The sequence below is a fragment of the Cokeromyces recurvatus genome (assembly GCF_025118155.1).
Source record: "Cokeromyces recurvatus strain NRRL 2243 chromosome Unknown BX663scaffold_21, whole genome shotgun sequence".
NCBI lineage: Eukaryota > Fungi > Mucoromycota > Mucoromycetes > Mucorales > Mucoraceae > Cokeromyces > Cokeromyces recurvatus.
Window position 1 is genome coordinate 292634 of NW_026251407.1, and position 21786 is coordinate 314419.

The window sequence follows — 21786 nt, forward strand, 5'->3', positions numbered from 1 at the left end:
GTTACCAATAATATCCTTATTCTTCCTACTGTAGTTGAATATCATAAAAGAAACATTAGGTAAATGCTTCCTCTGGTTAATACATTTATAATTCAATTCAAAGACTCATAGCTTGCAACTCTACATCACTTTCCCACTGTTATTCAATAATAACCTTAAGTCCTAATTTGTCATTACTAAGGATATGAATTGGACATCATAGTTGTGTATCATTATACTTTGGTTTACAATCAGAACCTAAACTCAACTCTTTCTCTTTCTGTCCAAATTTATTTTGATTGCTTATCAAACTGAACACGCTTCAGTATCTTTATATTCACTGTAATTCCCTTTTAAACATCTACCAGTCTAATTTTCCTTACTACTATTAGCACGATGTCACCCAGGATCCTCATATGATCAATAATTTGCATTATAGTAGAATTGTCTCCTATTAAGTATTGGTTTCTTGAATGGCTGCCTAAGTTCACTTCACCCTTTAATGCTATCCTTATTATTCCCTTCTTCTTTTTTTTTTATCGATCTAACCAGCGTAAGACCAATATAATGTATTCATTTTTAGTACTCAGAAGGGATGACTTGTTTTTACTATAAAATGATTATTTAAATATAGTAATTATTTCTTCGCTGTCTAAGAAGGGGGGGGATTATTCAAAATAAAATCATGTAAATAGGCTAATGTTCCTCACTGATGAATAGCATAAAATAGATCTACTGTCTTGCGTTGTGTAAAACTACACTTCCACTATCTTAACAGCATATAAGTCATTTGAATTGTACTACACGACTATTTATTCCTGGCATTTTTTTTTTTTTTTTGGTTTTTTTTTGTTTTAACAAAGTTTATATATTATAGTAATAATTATTTTATTTATAATATTTTTACATAAAATCATAATCATCAAAATCATCAACGTATTTGTCATCTGCGGCAGCATTTTTACCTGCAGCAGCCAATTGAGGTCTAGATTTACCTTTTGTCTTTTTGGTTGCTTCTTTAGCAGCTCTTTGCTTTTCATTAGCAATTGTAGTTAAAGATGAAGAAATCTTCTTTACTTCAGCATGTTCCAAAGGCACAGCGATATCATGCAATAATTCATCAATAAACCATCCATAATTAATAGATTTCTAATAATATGATTAGTTATTCTATACAACAGAAAAAAATTTTTTTCTTAAAAAAAATCAACTTACAGATGAAGCAGTAATAAGGTCAACTAAACGTTTACGATAAGCATCAAATTCAACACGATTCTTTGGCTTACATTCTTCCAAGGGTTTATCCTTCATGTCATCTTTTTTTTTGGTACACGATTAGTAAAAAAAAAAAAAACGGAAAAAAAATAGTTAAACTATTCTAATTGAAATTACCAATCGAAACGCCAGAGAAAAGTTCCGTTGCACTTGCCATATCAGCTTCTAATTCTAAGCGACGTAAACGTTGTATACGTTCATATTCACTTTCTTCGGGCTCTTCTTGAGCAGCTAACTTTTTAGCCTCTAATTCCTTTCGTTTTTGTTCTTCTGCTGCTTTTTTTTCAGCGATCTTTTGTTTTAAGGGAACCTTTTTTTTGATGACAGGTGAAGGCTTTTTAGCTTCTTCCTTCTTTTCGTCATCTACATCAAATTCTTCCCAAGAATCCTTTACTTCTTCTTCAACATCTTCGTCGTCCCATTTATTCTTTTTAGGAATAGCAACTTCAATATCAACATCAATTTCGTCCTCTGTAAATTTAATTGAATGAACAACATGCATGCATTAATAATCAGCACTTGCTTTTTTTTTTCTCTCTCTCTTTTATTAGTTTTACACAATTAGTAATTACCCCAATCACTCATTTTTTTTTTTTTTTTCTAAATGTTAAAAAAAAATTGTTGAAAAGTTCATTTCGCCAAATAGTTGACTTGTAAAAAAAAAAAAAAAAGTGTAAAATTTGCACTTACTTTTTCTTCGGTATAAGTCACGTGATTAACCGGACAATTCCGGTGGTTATTTTCAAAGACTTTTATTTAATTGGATACGACAATAAGGAAGATTTGTCAATCGAGGAATAGGAAAAAGGAACAAGAAAAATTCACCAGTAATATTATAGATAATAAAGGGGTTCTTTTTTTTTATATATATATCTTTTTAAGCATATTTCACATTTGAGCACGACGAAACATATTAGAGACGCTTATGCATAAGTTAAGTCTGCTTTATGAAAAAAAAATTAAATCTTACGATTTTATCCAATCAACAGAAGATTCACTTTTATACAGTACAGTAGAGATTGTTTATGCAAATGAACTTTTTATTTTAAATACATAATTAGACAGAGGATGCTGCTCTTTGTTGGTTTAAAAGGTTATGTTGTCGACTAGACGAAGCTAAGCGAAACAAGTTGGTTACATTCTTATACTTCATATAACTAACACAAAACGATTGTATTTCAATAAAATAATCTGCCATAGATATAATGCCTTTCTCTACTAATGATTGAATGAATCGAGCTACCTTTGTAAGAAACAAACTAATCAGCAACTAATCATATATAATGTGTAAGCTTAATTTACCTGTTTTACTTGCCTATCTTTTTTAGGCCCCTCTTCTTCTAGTTGATCACATGAACGAATACTGTTTGATATATAATAATGTAAGAATTCTTGAGATAGTTGCATGTGATGCATTATTAAGATGCAATGAATAACTTCCAGTGAATTCACTGTCACTGTCACATTCAACAAAGACTGTAAATAGAGTGTTGCATAATTTGTTTTCAATAAGATAGGTACAATATCAAGTGCAATAAATTGATTTAAATCAATTAATTTGGGTAACTGATTTGGTGATATATACTTTGTTAAAGGGTAATCTAATAATCGCTCATTCCTTAGCATCTACAAACGAATTAGCTTTTGCTTGCCTTTTTCTTTGTCTCTTAATGACTTGTTTATTTACCTCATTTTCTGATATTGTTAATACTCGAGAACAAACACTCGATAATAAGTTGATAACTTGTTCATTTAAAATGACTATATTACTAATAAAAAAAAAGAAGGGTGAGAAAGATCAACTTTTGGCTCTGTTAAAAATAAATGAGAAAGGGAAAGAAGGGGGGGCAAACCTTACGGATCATCAATTAATCTAGCTACTTTTAACTTTAAAGAATCTATTAGGCTTTTCTTTTTTTGTATTACTGGTAATTTATTATTGGGATCATCACTAACGTCTTGTGGTAATTTATTATCTAACTACTAAACTATATAAATACATCTTTATATACATATAGACCATATAGATTAACTTACATAAGATAATGAATTTTCCAATATACAATATACAAAGTGCTGCTCAGTAGAAGAAGAAGGTAAATCATCAATGAGTTGTAAGAAAAAAGTTAAAAAGGGATTATGATGAAGAGGAAGGGAAGCATAGTAACTATATAAAATATACAGTATAGATAATCGGGTTGCTTGATTCTAAAATGATTTGTAAGTCGGTTGTTAATTTCGTTATATAATTATTTACATTGGTATTTTCAAATTTTAAAAAAGCACAACAGGCAGCCGAAAAGGGATCTTGGTTATTTAATTCTTGCTTTGAACGAAATGTATTAAAGATTTCGAGAAATGTTTGTTTTTTTTCTTTCATATAAATACTAATAAATATATACACACAGGAAAAAAAAAAAAAAAAAAAAAAAGACGGCAAATTAATTTAACACTAACAATTTAAATAAAGTGTTTGTTTTATTTTATTTTTAAATCAATATTTTACGATGCCGTATAACGACATTACTTTGACAGATGATGATTCTTTATTTCGTGAGACTCATTATGCACGTTATGGATATGAACGAACGTAAAATATCAAATTTATTTATCTTATATTTACTTAATGTATATATTCGTAGAAATATCTTTGGCCTTGTTACTTTAGATTCACGACTATTGACTTACATTGATAAACCTGATGAATTTCCTTCAACCCGTTATGATAAATTACCTGCACAGCCCGAACCAGAATACACACAACGTAAATATATATATCTATATATGTATATATTCATGTCCAACTTTGTGGATAAGAATGACAATTAAATATAAATTGAATAGCTTTATTAAAACCAGTTCGACACTTTATTGCAGCTTCATCGTCTGAAGTATCTGCATATATAACACGAGATGGATACTGGAATTGTTTATGCATCGCATTAGGCTTAGAAGCTGGAAAGTCAGAAGTCATTGCTATTGATGCTGTAGAGGCAACAATAAACGATAAAATCAAATTATTTATTGCTTTGGCTGTTGCTGAGGTAATCTCTATACATTTCTTATCAGTCTCTCATCATAGTAGATGATTAAGATGAATTATAGAAAATAGGGGAAGAAGAAGAACAACAAACTGAAGATTCAACTAATTTATCTTATAGTCTACACATTTATGGAAATATGAATTCAGATACAAAACCTTTTTTGGAACAAGCATTATTTGAAATTGGCAATTCAAGTCAAATTATACCACTTCATGCTGCCCCAATGCAAATATCTCATGTTCAGTAAAGTTAAAGATCTTGTTCATACTTTGTTTTTTTTTAATCAACATTATATATATGCATATAGGATTGAATATGAGGGTCGCTTACAAATAGCATTTTTATTAACATCTATGGACGGCATCATTCATTTATATACACAAGTAATTAGATACATGTGTATTATTTTGATATAATTGTAGTATTAAACAGTGTTTATATAGAGTGCTGAAACTAATCAATTTATTGAACTACCTTCATCTATTTTTTTCCCATTACTGGGTAAAATATCAAATCATCGTACAAAGTAAAATAGTTAGCAAACACCATGTAAAATAATGTAAAATAACCTATTTTATATTAGTATTTTATTTATGCATATCCTAGATCGCCCAAATGGTAAACGAGTTATATGTGCAGGCGGACAAAATGGTGAATTATTTCTTGGCTTTTATGATGAAAGTAAATAAAATAACAAGGCATAGAAAGATATACACATGTAAAGCTGATAAACATATAATTAGAGGGCAAAGAGGTGAAATCACATGCAATTCGAATATTTAGTCCTATCACTTCAGTATTGATCTTTCAACCTAGAGCTTCTAATATAAGTAAGTTATTATCAAAATTATCAAACTTTTTTTTTTAACCTTATTAATGTATATATATATATATATTTGTGTGTATGTATATGTTAGTTACTCCAGAAGATAAATTACATCTTGTAGTAACATGTGCTATTGAGCAAGCAATTGTATATCAATCCATTGAAACAGATGGTTTGTCAACTAGTAGAGCACTCCCTTTATCGGGTAATTTTGATAGCGTTTTATGTTCTCATGTTATGGACGTTGATTGGGATGGAGATAAGGAGATATTGATTGGAACATATGGTAGACAAGTGCTCATCTATAAGCAAGGTATGCTTAGAACGCACACACACACACATATATATATATATATATCAAATAGTATGGATATCTTATTTTTTTTTATATACATATACATATACATATATTTATATAGTGGCAGGAACCCAACTTTACACTGTTTTATGGAAAAAGCAATTTGCTTATCCCATTTATCGGATGTCAAATCTTGATTTAAATAGAGATGGATTAGATGAGCTTATTGTTACTACTATGTATGGTGTTCATGTGTTTCAGGTAAAATAATATATACATGTATATCTTAATAAAATAACAGCAACAATCAATAAACATATCTGTATATATAATAGCCAAACATGAAGAAAGCAAGAGATCGTTTACTTGAAGTGCTTCAATTTGTAGAAGCGGCTAAACGTCAAAAATATGAGCTTTTAATTGAATGGCAACATCAAAAAGAACTCGAAAAATCAATTGTATTTGAACAATAAATAATATTAATAATAATAATAAACTAACAGCATGTAAAATATGTTCTACTCTTTACAACCTCAACTGTTTCCATAATAACAGTAACTCTTTTTAGTTTGTGTCGTTCCTCAAAATCACTATCCTCAGAATAACTACACTCAAGTATTTCGCCATCACTATCAAATGCACGATAACAGTTCCTATTCTTCTTCTTATTCTTCTTTTTGTTCTTCTTTTTCTTCTTTTTATAGCTTCGACTTAAATCAAATGATTTTCTAATCTTATCTTGCCAACTATGCTGCGTAGGAAAATAGCTTGTAGCTTCATTATGAATCTCTGCTCCTAGGTCAAGAGAGGTAGATCGTTTTGTTCGTGATAAAGGTTGGCTTGTTAAAGAGCCATCTTGTTGATATCTTAAATCTCGATTCTGTAACACTTTTTCATCATATTCAATAAGAACTTCTTCTTGACGAATAACAACGCGTTGCATGGCAACCAAATCAATCGGTCCTGCCGTAGGGTCCTTCAAGACACGTACAATATTAAACCCTTGTCCCTTCAATACGGCTATCTGTCGTTGAAACATTTTTTCGTCAAAATCAGTGTCTAATTCAAAAAGAGTACGCATCTCACGTACTGTCTCACGCCACCAAAGAGGATCAGATAAGAGAGGTAAAAATTGTTTGCGAGTCGCATTTGAAAAGGGTTGACTAATGAGTACATCAGGCATAGCAATCCAGCCATAGGGGTAAGATCTCCATTGATCGGGATGTTTGTAGGGGAAAGCAAGGCCGTTATCAATGGCAGCAATATGAATGTGACCTTGTTGTTGTTGTTGTTGTTGTTGTTGTTTAGAGATATCATCGTCGGTGGTACAATCACTACTACTACTACTACTACTACTACCATTAGAGGATGATGAATACTGGGTCTTTTTAGTTGTTGGGGGACAATATTTTATCATCCAATTGTCTAACCCACGATCTTTATAAAATAAAATGAATCTCTTTAGTGATAAATGCTAGTTTTTTTTTTTTTTTTTTTTTTTTTTTTTTTTTTTTTTATAATAATTCTTACCTGTATTTCGGATAAGATAATCCAAAATAACCAATTGTTCAAATTCACGACGAAATTGACGCTGCATTTGTGGGGTCCATTTAAATGTATTTTGCTCTTCGTTTATTTGTTTTTTGTTCTGATGTTTTAATGGAGGTGTTATAACAGCAGGTGATTTAGCAAGAAAATGATTGGATGTAGTTTCGTTGGTAATAGATGCTGCTGCTGCTTCTGCTGCTACTAAAACAGGTGTTGTTGCAACATGGGTATGATCACTATCATCCTCCTCTTCTTGTTCATCCTCTTCAGTAAGAACAGTTTCATTTCTACCAAGACATCCACCCCATACGGATCTTCTGCTTGTCGCTCTACTACCTATATCTTGACCCTCTTCATAATTACCATGCACTGGAAAAGGATGATCCCTAAGGAATACATTAGCATCCTTATAATCTCTTAAAAAGCACTGAAAACTTCCAATCTTGGGAGGTAATCCATGAGAATCATGCCGATCTAAATAATCATAATGAAAACTAGGAGACGCTAAATGAATAACGTCTGTATAAGGCACAATCATCGTTCCCAATTTGCGATCAATAAGAGATGCAGCAGCCTCTGAAAGATAACCTAAATTGGGAATAAGACAAGAACGACCAAAGAAACAAGGGAAAAGATGACGATGAATCCATTTCATCCATTTTGGATTTAAACGACCATAAGGTTCCTCATTCTTGGGTTTAAAGACACCGATAATTTTACCTGATGTATTTCTGCAGAAATAAGATCCACTTGAACCCTGACTAATTCTTGTTGGTTGCATATTATTCTCTATAGCTGTTTGTATCGATTTTACTATTTCCCTGAATTTCTCTTCTGTCTCTGGTATTGGATCATTGAAAAGCTATTTGCATGCATAGTTATTAAATAACAAGTTTTACTATTTCTCTTTCTATTTATTTATTTATTTTTTTTTTGATTGATTTTACTCTTTCATTTTGGTCCATGTCATTCGTTTCTTTCTTATTAAATAAAGGAGATGTAATCATGGTATATTCATGTCTTTCTTCAGAGGGTTGCCACTTTACAAAAACAGAGCATGTAACTTGATCAGAAGGATCAATTTCTTCGTCTATCACATTTGTTTGTTTGAATGGATGTCGACTTTCTCCTATACCATTTTTGCCCTTAAACCTTCGACGATCGATAATAGCCCAGCCTTGTTCACTTATTATAGTTGTTTTATCAACTCCAATAGGTATATCACCATTTTGAAGATCTGCAACAATAACAGCAGGCAGTGATGAAAATGAAGCTGCAGAACTATTCATATCTTTACGAAAAACAATAGGTAGTTTGGTTTCAAAGAATCGACGAGTGACATTTGTAGCGGTTGTTAGTGAAGGTCGAGATGAATTCGGAGGTGAGTGATGAGGTGTAGTTAGTTGTAAAGTTTGTGATAGTAAAGGAACAACGTTGCAATGACCATGATGATTAGAGACTAACACTGAGTTGGGATGTTGTAGTGCACTTTCCCCCTCATAGCCTTCATCTTCATCATCAAATTGAGCAACTCTACTATATTTGCTATTACTGAACATGAAAAAAAAAAAAAAAAGCTGGGGTAAAAATATAAAACAATAAAAGAAAATGACGAACTCAGACTGTAATGCATAGACTTCTAGTCATGTACCTATAAGAGGTGTTTAAATTTGAAATCTAAAAAAGAAAAAAAAAAGTAGCAAATTTGCATTTTTTTTTTTTTTTTTTTTGCATCCCGAATCTTTCCTTTTTGCTTATTATTACTGTTAAAATACACACTATCTCATAACGAATGTACCTTCAAAATTCTTGAATTGCTTCAATATAATGGATGAGATTCTTGAAACTGAATTAATGGAAGTTGAAGGGAAACATCAGTTAATTTATATAAAGTTTCAACATTTGAATGGCAGCAATGGTATTCAGATGAAGTTGAAAGGCTTTAAAATAAAAGTGAACCTGAGCTTAAGCGTCTTTTGGATTTAAATACCTATGAAAGTTGCAACATTAAAATAAACAAAAACTTTTCAGAAACAAATATAGAGCAACAGTCAAAAGCTCAAGTAGTTAAAAAAAAAGGGGGGAGGAGGAGGAGAGAAAAAAGCTGCTAAAGCCAAAGCTAAATGACAGAGGTTCATACCGTTCCTATACTCCTTATCAAATACAAGAATTTTTTGGTCTTGTAATTGATCAAGGGATACTGAAAGAAAAGCAGGATTAGCTGTTGATATTATAGTGAGGATAACACAACATTATGTAAAGTTGTATAAGGACGATGAAGAAAAACATTTATCAGGCACCATAATAAATATATCTATATGTATTACGTTCAGGTAGAAATAATAGGATAGCTTAAGGAGAAGCATACATACTTCTTTTTTAATTATTATTAAAAAAAATGTGGCTGTAGCTCTTTGGGAGGCAAGAATTGCATTACTTTCTGTCTGTCCTAATTTGATTTCAATTACATCATCTAGTCTTCATAATCATCTTGGATATTATATATCCCTTACTCTCAAGAAATTAAACAAATTTGTTGCTGCTAGAACGTCAGAGAAAAACTTACAGACACGTAGTGGAAGCAATATTGGAATGGAAATCAGATAAAGAAATGGACTGACATAATAACTGTGTTTTGATTGATGAAGTTGAGTTTAATATGCACATTAGACGAAATTTCGGCAGGTGAGTGAAGAGCTCCTACTAAAACAATTATTCCTTCTAACAACGATGTTACATTAACAATTATTGAGGCAATTTGTGAAAAAGGGGGGGATTGCTAATCTGACTTTGCACAAGCTAAAGACGGTTCAAAAGAAAAGTGTTAATAAAAAAAAGAGAGAGAAATAATAGAGAGGCAGCTAGTACCAAAGTAAATGCTACTATTGGTACACGAAATGAGCAATTTTTTTTTTTTTTTTTTTTTTTTTTTTTTTTTTTTTTTTACAGTTTATTAGTAGCGTAATGAATATTTTAGATGCTCCTGAAATGATTGGTCGCGACTTTGTTATGGGTAATATTATTATACATAAGATTCCACAAAGTTCATGACATGATTATTAATCGAGGCTATAAAGCAGCTTTCCCATCTCCTTATTTGCCCTTTCTAAAATCTTACTGAGCTGTTTTGAGCAAGATTTAAGTTAAGGCTGGTATAAGGACTGTCATTGATAATCTGAGTGATAGGAATAGAGAATCCGCTAAACTAGTAACTATGAATGACTGTCAGGGCTAGATTTGGCATTGTTTTTCATTAATTCGACATATATCTAGCCCTTAAACCAACGCTATAAGTTATTCTTAAGGCATAATTCATTTACAGGGATAAGTTTTAATATTTTTTTGAATAGTATTATTTGAATAAGTAACTAATATATAAAAGGCCTGATTTGAAAAACTTCGTACGCGAAAAAAAAAAAAAAGAACAAAGGATCCAGCAGTCTATGTAAAGACAAAGAATATGAAACCAGTATCTAAAGAATTAAATAAAAATAGTACGAATACGTGAATCAAAAGATAAAACTGAAGAAGGAGAAGAAAGGAGAAAAGAGAGAAAAAAATGAATAGCACAATTATAGATAGGTTTAAAAATACAAGATAACTTACAGGATAAATATTTAGATATAGGAAAAAAGAAAATACAAGACATACTATTTTTAAAGCTTAAACTCAAATCAAGAAATATACACGACTTTAAGCTGCTTATAACTTATTCTGTTTTAAAGAAAGCGCGCTGAAAAAAAAATTCCCCTTTCTTCTTTTTCTCTACTGACTTATAGTAACTTGATCAAAGATAACAAAAGTTCTTTTCTAAAATTGTGTTTAACGATGTTGGTTAAAACCATATAAACTGCTTTAAAAATATATGCATACATTATGCAGAAGAACACACTTATGCTGTCTATCACATATTATTATTCTGTGTGATCGGGGATTTTTTTTTTTCTAATCAAGTACAATTTTGCAATATGGCATTAAATTAATTCGTCTTTCTTTCTTTTTTTTTTAAAAAAAAAACTTCTTTTCAATTATTACATAATGACTAATAATACGAATAGATCATCATATATTGAATTGAAGTTACTGAGTATATTTAGTGTGGCATGTATAGGCTCAGGTCAAATGTTTTTACCTATTTTTTATAAACAAGTATTAGGTCTTGGAAATGATAAAATTGGCTTTATATATTCAATTAGTAAAAAAAATATATATTCATATATCAATTCTTTTATAAATGTATTATCTTTTAACTTTTTTTTTTGATGAAATAAAAAGCGCCATTTGTATCATTTGTTGCTTTCCCTTATTGGACTACACTCATCGATAAGACTCATGAATATAAAAGAATCATGATTAGTAACATGTTGATTGCGCTCATTGTAAGTTGTTTTTAAAACACACACACACACACACAATATTCACAATTTTCTACATATATACTCATATTGCAGTGTATTCTATCAATTGGGTTTGTACCTTATATTTCAGAAAAAGATTGGCTTCGTATTTTACTCATATCCATTTGTTGCTTTGGCTACGCCTTTTTTGGATACCCAGTCATTGCTGCTATCGTAGATACAGTCATTCTTAAAGTCTTGGGGGATAGAAAAGATGAGTTATATGGCAAACAAAAGATTGGTGTTCCAATTGGGTTTGCTCTTTCTGTCTTCTTGACAGGTTTTCTGACGGAGTATTTAAATTCCTCATATGCACTCTTCATTGTTTTCGGCTTTTCGAATATCTGCTTTATATTGACTGTTTGGCGAATGATTGATTTGAAGGATGAACATGTTGAGACGATGAATGTCAATAATGACGACGATAACAAATGGTTAGCAAATGAGAATGATACAAGTTATGGTGTGATAACTCCCAGTAGTTCATCCTCTGCTGTCTTTATAGAAGATGATACCGAGACAGATGAAACGATAGCCTTTATAAAAAAGAATGAAGAAACTACAGTATCTATGTGGCATTTATTAAAAGACCCAGAGTCATGTCAATTCTTTTTTTCAATGATGTTAATAGGCTATGGTATTGCTGTTGTGCAAGCATTCCTATATTTGTTTATTAAGAATGATTTACATGGCACACCAACAATGATAGGCTTATTGGGGCCACTGGGAAGTAGTACGGAAGTGATTTGTTTCTTTTTCTCAAAAGAGGTAATATTTATCTATTACTACATTGTAGGAATAATAATATAACCCTCATCGTTTCGTTTAGATAATTCATAGATTAGGCTCAAGTAAGATGTTGATTATTGCTCAATTCCTTTTAATTTATCGCTGCATCACATACATTATTTGTATTGATTCATCATCTTATGGTTCTTATTGGGCAACTGCAACTCAATTATTACACGGTATTGGATTTTCCATGACTTGGAGTGCAGGCGCTTTAAAAGCAGATGAAATTGCCCCTATTCACTTAAAGAGTAGTGCTCAAGGTTTATTAAATATGGCCTTTAATGGCTTAGGAAGTGGTTTAGGTGCTCTTATTGCTGGCTTCATTTATGAAAGGTGGGGTGCTAAGATAATGTGGTTTTTTACAGGATGCATAGGCGCCTTAAGTATATTCATCTATACCTCTCTTTTCGTTCGTCGAGTCCTATTTTTACCTATTTCAAACTTGATTAAAACATATAAATAATAATAAATTAGATACTAGATAGTCTACCTTTTATCCTTCATTGAGTAAATTAGATTATACATGCCAAATAGCTGTCACACACTTAGTTTCTGCATTATATATATTATCTATAAATAAATACATGTACGTAAAAAAAAAAAGATACTATATCTTTATGCTTTTTAAGGAATAATATATTGTAGATATAAATAAGCATATATTTATAAAAAAGGATAATAGCGTTTTAAAATCATTTTTTCTTGCTTGCTGCCCTTTTCCTCTCAAGAAAACGATCACGATACGTTTTTCTAGGTCGTAATGGTTCGATTGGATTTTCTGTAGATTGTATAAATTTTCTGAAAGGAACACTTATACTCTATTTATTTCAAATGTTAAACATGTTATATACAATAGTAAGTTTCTTTTCTAGTATACCTCGTCATTAGTAGTAGTCGTATTATTATTTACACTGAATTGTGGTGGTAACATGGGTAAATTCATCAGTGTTTCTTGCCAACGTTTCTGTTGTACGTAAAGTTAAAAAAAAATAATAATAATAATTTTATAAATATATACTCGAGTCTATCTCTTACCCGTGATAACTCCTTTGCTTTCTCTTCCTTTTCTTTTGCATGCTTCTTTGCCAATTCAATCATTCTAAATTGCTCTTCTCTCTTCTCCCATTCTTGCTTTTCTCTTTCATATTTTTGTCGTTCTACTATTAATTCTATCGGTTTTTTTTCTTTAGATGGAGTTATTGATGTATCTTTTTCAGCAAGCTCTTTTCTTTTTTTACGTCGTTTTTCAATTTTTTGTCTCTTTCGAAATTGCCAGCGTGGTAAACGATCTATCTTTTCTTTCAAATCATCGTCGATTTTTGACATTGAAATACATTTGTTCAATCGTGTAAGCAAGAATAAAAAAAAAAAAAAAAAAAAAAAAAATCCGCATCCATTCTATAACGAAAATTTTAAACTCAGTGCGGAATTAAAGATTATATTGAAAGAAGAGCTCTGGCAGGTATTTGATCCTTCCTTTACAAAGCAACGTCGAACAATGGTACGTGTTTGATCAAAAGTACCAACTATCCTTCATAGTATCTTGTTAGATGATATCAGTATTTAAATTTAAACGGATGAATGGATTATGGATATAGATGAACGGGATATTTTGAAGGAAGATTGGGATACTTTATATAGGAATTTCAACTAGCGAATTAGAATGTTAATTCACATTTTCATTCTCTTTGTTTTTTTTTTCTTTTAGCCTTTCGTCAAGCAACAAAAGAACAAGGCTTATTTCAAGCGTTATCAAGTCAAGTATCGTAGAAGAAGAGGTAGAGTTGAGATTTGTTATTAAAAAGGAAATGATAAAAAAAAGAGGAAAAAAAAAGTAGCATTGGTCAATTTTGGTTAAATGGAACCAACTTTAAATATAACTGATGCACTCTTTTTTTCAATTCCTTCATCTTTTTTTTAATGTTATCATTCAGAATAACATGAATAACTGAATTCAATTTTTTTTCTTAATTAGAGGGTAAGACCGACTACTATGCTCGTAAGAGACTTGTCGTTCAAGCCAAGAACAAGTACAACTCTCCCAAGTATAGATTGGTTGTCCGTTTCACCAACAAGGACATCATCTGTCAAATTGTTTATGCTAAGCTCCAAGGTGATTTCGTTCTCTCTGCTGCTTACTCTCACGAACTCCCTCGTTACGGTATCAAGGGTGGTTTGACCAACTGGGCCGCTGCTTATGCTACTGGTCTTCTTCTTGCTCGTCGTACTCTTACCAAGCTTGGTCTTGCTGATAAGTACGAAGGTTTCACTGAACCTGATGGTTCTGTTCAAATGATTGAAGCCGCTGAAGATGCTCCTCGTCCTTTCAAGGCTTTCCTTGATGTCGGTCTCGCTCGTACCTCCACTGGTGCTCGTGTCTTTGGTGCCATGAAGGGTGCCTCTGATGGTGGTATCTTCATTCCTCACAACGGTAACCGTTTCCCTGGTTTCGATATTGAAACCAAGACCAACGATGATGAACTTCTCCGTAACTACATCTATGGTGTTCACGTTGCTGAATACATGGAATACCTCGAAGAAGAAGATGAAGAACGTTACAAGAAGCAATTCGCTACCTTCCTCAAGAATGGTATTACCTCTGACAAGGTTGAAGATATGTACGCTGAAGCTCATGAAGCTATCCGTGCTGATCCTTCTCCCAAGCCTACTGAAAAGAAGGGTAAGCCTGCTAAGCCTTACCGTAGATCCACTCCTCTCAACAGAAAGCAACGTCTTAACAAGATTAAGGAAGCTAAGGCTGCCTTCGAAGCTGCTAACTAAATTATATTTTTTTTAAATAAAACAAAAAAATACATGTACGCATTTATTTATTTATTTATTTATTTATTTGGTCAAAAGAGAATCCTTCATTATATGCATGTGACTTTTTTTTATTGTTTTATATTGTTTTTTCTAAATATATTTTAAATTGAAGGGTTTTATCTTTTTTTTATATCCATATCAACATTATTAACAAAAAATAAAAAATAAAAATAAATAAATAAATAAATAAATAAATAAATAAATAAAAATGCAAACAAAACCTGCACCACCTTTGCCAACCAGAGCAATGGAAAATCTTTCGATCAGAGGACAACCTATTGAGGTCATTTGTGGACCCTTATTACGATATATAGAAATTGATTATAATCGACGTTTATGGCGCGGTTCATGTTTGATTGTTATCAATTCCTCTCGCCCACCTTCCCTCACACTACAGATGATGAATTCATCCGGTCATACGCAAATGATAAAGCCAGCCAAGATAGAAGTGATTGATGTCTTTCGAAACCAGTATTATTTCTGGCGATATGAGCTTTACTGCCATTGACACATGAAGCGCAGACGGTGAGATATAGGATAGATGGTGATGGCCTTTCACAAGACACTTTTAGACACTTTGAATTCCATGTACCAGCCATCCAAGACTCCATGCGATTCATGTTTTATTCATGTAGTGGATTTTCAGATATCCCACAGGAAATAAAAGATAAATTTAATGAAAAGGAAGCACCTCTATGGCAGGATGTGTTGGATAGACATGAAGTGATGCCATTTCATGTCATGTTAGGAGGAGGTGATCAACTCTATCAAGATAGATTAATTCATGAAGATTTCATGAAACCATGGTTAGCTGAAAAGAATCCTACTAAAAGACTTCAAATGAAGCTTCCACAATCTATGAAGGATGGATTTGAATTTTTTTATTTTTGGAATTATGTGAAAAATTTTGGGTAAGACAAAAAGCGTTGTTGTAGTAAGTAGTAGTAGTGCACAGACCTAATCAATGCCAAAAAAAAAAAAAAAAAAAAAAAAAAAAATGATGACATTTGTGTTGCCTCCATAATATAGATTTAAAGAAAGTCCTGTACAGGCTCAAGCCTATGCTTCTATTCCGTCCATTAATATGTGGGATGATCATGTAAGCAAGAAGAAGAAAAGAAAAATGAATATTTAAAAAATTAATTATGTATTTCTTTTCTTTTCTTTTCTTTTTCAATCAAGGATATTATTGATGGTTATGGCTCTTATCCGGCTGATATGCAATCAGCAGATTGTTTTCAAGGTATGTCGTTGAAAATAGTCGTATTTTTATTATTATTATTAGTATTAGTAGATAGAAAGTAAATTTATTATTAATGTTGTTTGAATAGTACTTTTTGCAAATGCTTCTCGCTTTTATTATGCATTTCAGCAACATACAACAATGGAACGCGCAGAAAAAGATGGCATGATTCGAGGCTCATTGCCTTCCTGTAATCATATTCTTACTACCTTAGGACCTGATATCGGATTCCTTGCATTGGATGCGCGAGGAGAACGTACGAAATATGAAATTTGTAGCCAAAAATCATATCAAATCCTGTTTCATGAAATCTATAGACGCACACCGCCCACTATTAAACATTTCATGGTTTTGACAGGTGTTCCGTTAGTTTATCCACGACTTACGTTATTTGAAAAAGCAATGGAGAGCGCAGCTAATTTTAATTTAGCTACTTTAGCGGGTAAAACGGGTTCTTTAGGTGACATTATCAATGGTCAATTGAATGAATGGAATGGAGATCCTGAATTATTAGATGATATGAATGACCGTAAAGTATTTCTAAACATGATATATTGTATAGTATAAAACTTAAATATGTATATGTATATATATATATATATATGTATGTATGTATGTTTATATAGATTGGACAGCAGGCAATCATGAATTAGAAAGAAAAGAATTTATAAAAAGATTACAAACGTTTGCAAAGGATACATCTGTAAGAGTATCATTTTTAGGTGGTGATGTACATTGCTGTGCTACAGGTAGATTATATTCAAAAGATATGAAAAATAAAGAAGAAGGGGACCCCTACTTGATGGTTCAAATTGTTTCTAGTGCTATCGTTAATGTGCCACCACCTCAAGTGCTCTTGACCATCTTGAATCAAAATTCATCTTATGTTACCTTTGATGAAAATATTGAAGAAAAAATGTACAATCTTTTTAAATTTTCGCCTAATGGTAATTCTGTAAAGTAAACAAATATTATATAACATATGACAATATTAAAAAAAAGCTAATAATTCATTTTGTATACATTTATATTTAGAGAAAAAACAAAAAGTTAATGGGAATGCGTAATTATTGTGCAGGATATTATAATGAGAATACGGGTAGCATCCATTTCTGGATTCAAGCAGAAGCAGAAGTAGGCGTTAAAGGAACTAGAGGTTATTTGGTAGAAGTACCAAAACTTGTATTTGGTCAAGTAGGTGCAAAGCTTCATACACAAAATCATAAACAACATCTACTCTCTACCTCTAATAATAGCATTCATCCTTCAAATGTATATACTTCTTCTTCACAACAGCTACAACAACAACATCATCAACAAAATCCACAACAACAGCAACAGCAACAGCAACAGCAACAGCAACAGCAGCAGCAACATATAGGACCAGGAGGATTTGTTAAACCTCCCTCTCAACATTAATTATTATTATTGTGATTATTTGATACGCTTTACACTATAAATTACTTGTCTAATCATACATATTCATATATAATCGCTTTATAATAAACTATGTAATATATAAAAAAAATTATGCAACAAGGTAATACATTTATAGGAGAAGTTAAAAGGCTATGAAATTATTAGAGATGCTGAACATAATACAAAATTCCTTTTTAATATAAAATAATGCGATAAAGAGAATAGAAAGAAAATAGAAGCTTTCCATTTTGTCTTAATTTTCTGAAAATATTTATAGTTCCACGATATTCTACATGGCTGCCTAGATAAAATTTGATTTTTCCATAAACTTATAAAAAAAATGTGGATTGTAGTGCTAGTTGATCGTTTATTTGTTACTATTATTAAACGTTAAAAGACTTGTTGGAAGGTACAGAAAAATTAGATTTCTGTAAATCACCAAAGATTTTCTATGATAACTTTAATCGAATTTTTCTTTTTTTTTTTTTTCTTTTTTTAAAAAAAAAAAAAAAAATATCCATGGCTTTATATGTATATTAATTTGAAGAATTACACAAATAAAATAAAGATTGCGTTTATAATATTTTATATTTTATAAGGAATTACATAAGATCGTAGAATAGACAAAATACAAATATGTGTATTTATATGTATTTATATTTATATACATACAGGCACACAAACTTTTTAAATCAAGCGAATCTAGAAAATAAAGAAAATGAAACATACTATCAAAAAAAAAAAAAAAAAAAAAAACAAGCACTGGCTGTTTCTGAACTTTCCATGAAAAGAGAAAATCACAATATGTTATAAATATCAAGCAAAACTTTGTTATTTCTTTTGCTTCTTTATTCAAATTAATAATTTTTCAACGACATGAAGTTTGCTGTCGGAATTATTAGCTTAACTATTCTTTCTTTACAATTAATACACGCTGCCGATGTTGAATATTCTGTTGTAGCATTCCCAGGAGATAAACAAAGTGTCTCTGTCATTGTTGAAGGTCAAAAGTATCCTTTATCCCAATCTGCAGAGTCTCCCAATATTTTTAAAGGTGTTGCTCCATCTGCTAATGAATATCAGTATGCATTAACAGGCGGATCCGGTGATATTATTGAAACAGCTCTCCGTAAACAACAAGCTGGTATTACTACAACTGGTAATGAATTCTTTAATAGATCACAAACTGTACATGATGTTCCACCTCTTCCTCAAGCTTATAACCCTATCCATTATTGTGAGTTCTAATTTCATTATCGTCACTGTTATTTAAAATTATTTTTACTTACATGTCTTTTATTGTTGTTGTCCATAGCTCTCGTCAGTAACATGAATCGTTCTAACGAAATTGCTACTATTATTTTAAATGTGAATGCTACAGGCTTTGGAGACATTTTAAAAAATCCTCAAGCTAAGCACGACTATACCAATGTTTTCAATATGACTTATATCTCTAATAAGGAAATTTACACTTTCACTAATGCTGGTATTAAGACCAGTGGTCAATCTTCAAAAGACTTTGCTAAACAATCTTACAAGATAAAATTAAATGAATTTGCTACAGAAGGCACAAAAGAACTTTTATATGGTCGAACAACGTTTAAATTAAGAGCTCATGAAACGGATCCTACTTTTGTGTAAGTATTTAAGATTATATACATCTATATATAAAAGAAAACTAATTTTTTTTCTTTTTTTTTTTTACGTACATGTCTATAAGTCGTGAAAAATTGGCAATTGATTGTCTAGCTGCTGCAGGCGCTGCTACAGTTGAAGGCAATTTTGTACGTCTTTATGTGAATAATGAACCCTATGGCTTATACTTGATGATTGATGATGCAACGAAAAACTTTATTAATAATATTTTACGTGGTGGAAATCTTGATTACCAATATACGGGTCCTACTTATAAGGGTAATGCCATGAATGAACAACTTGAGGGTAATTTGGTCTACAAAGATGATTTACAAGAATCATATAACGATACAATTTACAAGCTTGAAGATGCGGGTAACATGAAGAAAACGTTAAACAAAACAAATGAAAAGACACCTCTTATTGAATTTATCAAGGAGCTCAACTCAATCGATCCTACAAAAGCCACTGATGCTGACAATAGGGGCAATATTGAAAACCTTTTGGATCCTCAACATACTATGATTCACATGGCCATCAATTTCTTGATAGGTTCTTGGGATGGTTTCTGGCATCAAGCGAGTAACTATTATCTTACAAAGGAAACTAGCTCAGAGAAATGGACCCTTATTAGCTATGATTTTGATGAAACCTTTGGTCTTGGAGCCCCTCGATACATGGCTACTACACCTTACACTAATTTTTCGCGTCCTAACTCTCAACGTCCTCTTATTGATGTCTTTCTTAAATCACCTTATTATAAAGGAGAGTTTGAAAAAACACTTCAAACTATCGTGAAACGTTTCTTTAAACCTAGTGTCATTAACCCTCGTCTTGCAGCTTGGAAACAAATGCTTCAAGAAGATGTTGAATGGGATATGTCTATTGAAGATAAATCTGAAGGTATTCGACCTCAATGGACCATCTGGAACTTTGCAAATAACATGAACACTACAGATGGTGAAAGCATGGGTGTCTCAGAATGGGTTCAAATTAGATCTCTTGCCGTTCAAGAACAATTGAATTTTACTGATATTGACGATGTAACACCTTTAGAAGCTTATCATAACAGCAATATCTGGGATCCCAACAATTATGAAAAGGAACCTATTAATGATAAGAAGACAGATGTGAACAAGAAAAATGATAATGTTGTAGAGTCAAGTGCTACAACAAGTAACTTTATTTCCATTACTACCACTTTAACCCTTGTTGCTTGTGCTATTGGACTTGTTTTATAATATAATTTGATACTCTAACATATAATTATAAACGTATATACACATATTCTATGTATAATACAATTTTTTTTCCCTCTTTTCTTTAATCGATTCATTTTTTTTTTTTTTTAGTATATAAATATATATCATTATTATTATCTCTTCTAATGTTTGAATATTATATATTCAATAACATGAACAAATAAATAAGTAAAAAATCTTATTTTCTCCTTGTCCAATGTAGATCATTCCTTTTCATCAATCTAAACTAATTCATTTATGTAATAGAACCTGGTAGTGTAGATGAATCTATTTATTAAATATCCATGTAGTAAATGAAGCAATAATAGAACTTAAATGGACTATCACAAGATATATATGAAACATTTGTTAAGATCAATAATGATTTCTTAACAAATATATGCTTACCAGCTTCCAATCTAATATTTCACTCATATAAAAACTACATATCACATATTAAAGCTAGTTAAATATATACATTTATAAAGACTTTTTTTTTTCTTCCTTAAATTAGAAATACTGTATAAAATAAAGCCTAAGTACAACATGTAACAACACATCGTATAATAAAATTCCAATATGACCACCTCTGTCAGGACTTAAATTCCAAACTTCTTCGTGTATGTCGTCCTAATATGATCGTCGATCCAATCCTTCGGCTGCCTATGACGAATACGAAAAGAAATCAAGTCTTCCGTTGATGCCTCAGTTGGCTACTTGGTAGTAAACTAAAGGAATGTTTCGTTGACTCAATTCAAAAAACTGGAGTCATCATCATGCTTGTATTTCCCTCTCACAATTGATGACTCAATATCGTTTCTTCTCAATATGCTTCCACGGCGTAAACACCGTCATAACTCTGATTGCCTTAGCTGGTTTATTCTCTGGCCTATTCTTTGCGCTATTTTACATGAGTTGAATCATGATTTTCATGATAAATTTCTAACCCCTCATTGCAAGCTGTTGAATTGGTTACCCAAGTAACAGGATGAGTTTCTCTGTTTATTCTGGCCTCTTGTCTTTTGGGAAGCTTTTTATTCTTATAACTACTTCATAACTGGCTCGGGCAACACAGCATATTTCATGGTTACATGCTTACTGCCAAAAAAAAAAAAAAAAAAAAAAAAAAAAAATTACACAAAAATAAATTAGAATTTAATCGTAATATTTAAAGTTTTTGCTTAAAAGAAAAATTATATCTGAGCCACAATTACCAGTAAAAAAAGAGGGAGATCAGACAATGGCATATATTCCGTTTATTATGAC

The 21786-nt window shown here is 31.3% G+C and overlaps 11 protein-coding genes across 11 annotated transcripts; 6 read left to right on the forward strand and 5 right to left on the reverse strand.

Annotated features, from left to right (window-relative positions):
* Positions 1-830: 830 nt before the first annotated feature.
* Positions 831-1907, reverse strand: BX663DRAFT_516605 (eukaryotic translation initiation factor 3 subunit J). The gene is made up of 3 exons (XM_051528619.1): positions 1372-1907; positions 1195-1295; positions 831-1128 (listed from the first exon to the last, which is right to left on the reverse strand). The coding sequence occupies exons 1-3, from the start codon at positions 1754-1756 to the stop codon at positions 883-885; spliced, it is 732 nt and encodes a 243-aa protein (XP_051380796.1). The 5' UTR covers positions 1757-1907; the 3' UTR covers positions 831-882.
* Positions 1908-2141: 234 nt separating this feature from the next.
* Positions 2142-3657, reverse strand: BX663DRAFT_516610 (uncharacterized protein). The gene is made up of 6 exons (XM_051528620.1): positions 3512-3657; positions 3292-3462; positions 3113-3234; positions 2942-3023; positions 2557-2880; positions 2142-2497 (listed from the first exon to the last, which is right to left on the reverse strand). Exons 1-6 carry the CDS (start codon positions 3632-3634, stop codon positions 2312-2314), a joined length of 1008 nt encoding a protein of 335 aa, XP_051380797.1. The 5' UTR covers positions 3635-3657; the 3' UTR covers positions 2142-2311.
* Positions 3658-3761: 104 nt separating this feature from the next.
* BX663DRAFT_488127 (uncharacterized protein) lies at positions 3762-5792 on the forward strand (the record flags this gene model as incomplete). Its single annotated transcript, XM_051524789.1, has 11 exons — positions 3762-3844; positions 3897-4018; positions 4099-4298; positions 4360-4541; positions 4606-4681; positions 4742-4824; positions 4882-4979; positions 5042-5128; positions 5216-5437; positions 5544-5683; positions 5724-5792. The coding sequence occupies 11 exons, from the start codon at positions 3762-3764 to the stop codon at positions 5790-5792; spliced, it is 1362 nt and encodes a 453-aa protein (XP_051380798.1).
* BX663DRAFT_147952 (phosphatidylinositol 3 and 4-kinase-domain-containing protein) lies at positions 5710-7868 on the reverse strand. The gene is made up of 2 exons (XM_051521594.1): positions 6953-7868; positions 5710-6859 (listed from the first exon to the last, which is right to left on the reverse strand). Exons 1-2 carry the CDS (start codon positions 7749-7751, stop codon positions 5919-5921), a joined length of 1740 nt encoding a protein of 579 aa, XP_051380799.1. The 5' UTR covers positions 7752-7868; the 3' UTR covers positions 5710-5918.
* A 14-nt stretch (positions 7869-7882) lies between these two features.
* BX663DRAFT_516621 (uncharacterized protein) lies at positions 7883-8543 on the reverse strand (the record flags this gene model as incomplete). The annotated part of the gene is made up of 1 exon (XM_051528621.1): positions 7883-8543. A coding segment is annotated over exon 1 (641 nt), but the record flags the coding sequence as incomplete, so codon positions are not given.
* Positions 8544-9199: 656 nt separating this feature from the next.
* On the forward strand, positions 9200-9577 carry BX663DRAFT_438814 (uncharacterized protein; the record flags this gene model as incomplete). The annotated part of the gene is made up of 2 exons (XM_051523295.1): positions 9200-9303; positions 9331-9577. Coding segments are annotated over 2 exons (351 nt in total), but the record flags the coding sequence as incomplete, so codon positions are not given.
* A 1385-nt stretch (positions 9578-10962) lies between these two features.
* On the forward strand, positions 10963-12862 carry BX663DRAFT_148139 (major facilitator superfamily domain-containing protein). Its single transcript, XM_051521595.1, has 3 exons — positions 10963-11349; positions 11422-12135; positions 12197-12862. The coding sequence occupies exons 1-3, from the start codon at positions 11320-11322 to the stop codon at positions 12620-12622; spliced, it is 1170 nt and encodes a 389-aa protein (XP_051380802.1). The 5' UTR covers positions 10963-11319; the 3' UTR covers positions 12623-12862.
* Positions 12852-13485, reverse strand: BX663DRAFT_488130 (uncharacterized protein; the record flags this gene model as incomplete). Its single annotated transcript, XM_051524790.1, has 3 exons — positions 12852-12977; positions 13037-13123; positions 13195-13485. The coding sequence occupies 3 exons, from the start codon at positions 13483-13485 to the stop codon at positions 12852-12854; spliced, it is 504 nt and encodes a 167-aa protein (XP_051380803.1).
* A 726-nt stretch (positions 13486-14211) lies between these two features.
* BX663DRAFT_399651 (uncharacterized protein) lies at positions 14212-14931 on the forward strand (the record flags this gene model as incomplete). The annotated part of the gene is made up of 1 exon (XM_051522201.1): positions 14212-14931. A coding segment is annotated over one exon (720 nt), but the record flags the coding sequence as incomplete, so codon positions are not given.
* A 298-nt stretch (positions 14932-15229) lies between these two features.
* On the forward strand, positions 15230-17808 carry BX663DRAFT_537442 (uncharacterized protein; the record flags this gene model as incomplete). Its single annotated transcript, XM_051530661.1, has 7 exons — positions 15230-15453; positions 15519-15893; positions 16012-16081; positions 16165-16225; positions 16314-16754; positions 16852-17180; positions 17261-17808. 7 exons carry the CDS (start codon positions 15230-15232, stop codon positions 17642-17644), a joined length of 1884 nt encoding a protein of 627 aa, XP_051380805.1. The 3' UTR covers positions 17645-17808.
* A 641-nt stretch (positions 17809-18449) lies between these two features.
* Positions 18450-20609, forward strand: BX663DRAFT_516632 (coth protein-domain-containing protein). The gene is made up of 4 exons (XM_051528622.1): positions 18450-18881; positions 18960-19281; positions 19365-20384; positions 20476-20609. The coding sequence occupies exons 1-4, from the start codon at positions 18521-18523 to the stop codon at positions 20483-20485; spliced, it is 1713 nt and encodes a 570-aa protein (XP_051380806.1). The 5' UTR covers positions 18450-18520; the 3' UTR covers positions 20486-20609.
* Positions 20610-21786: the final 1177 nt, after the last annotated feature.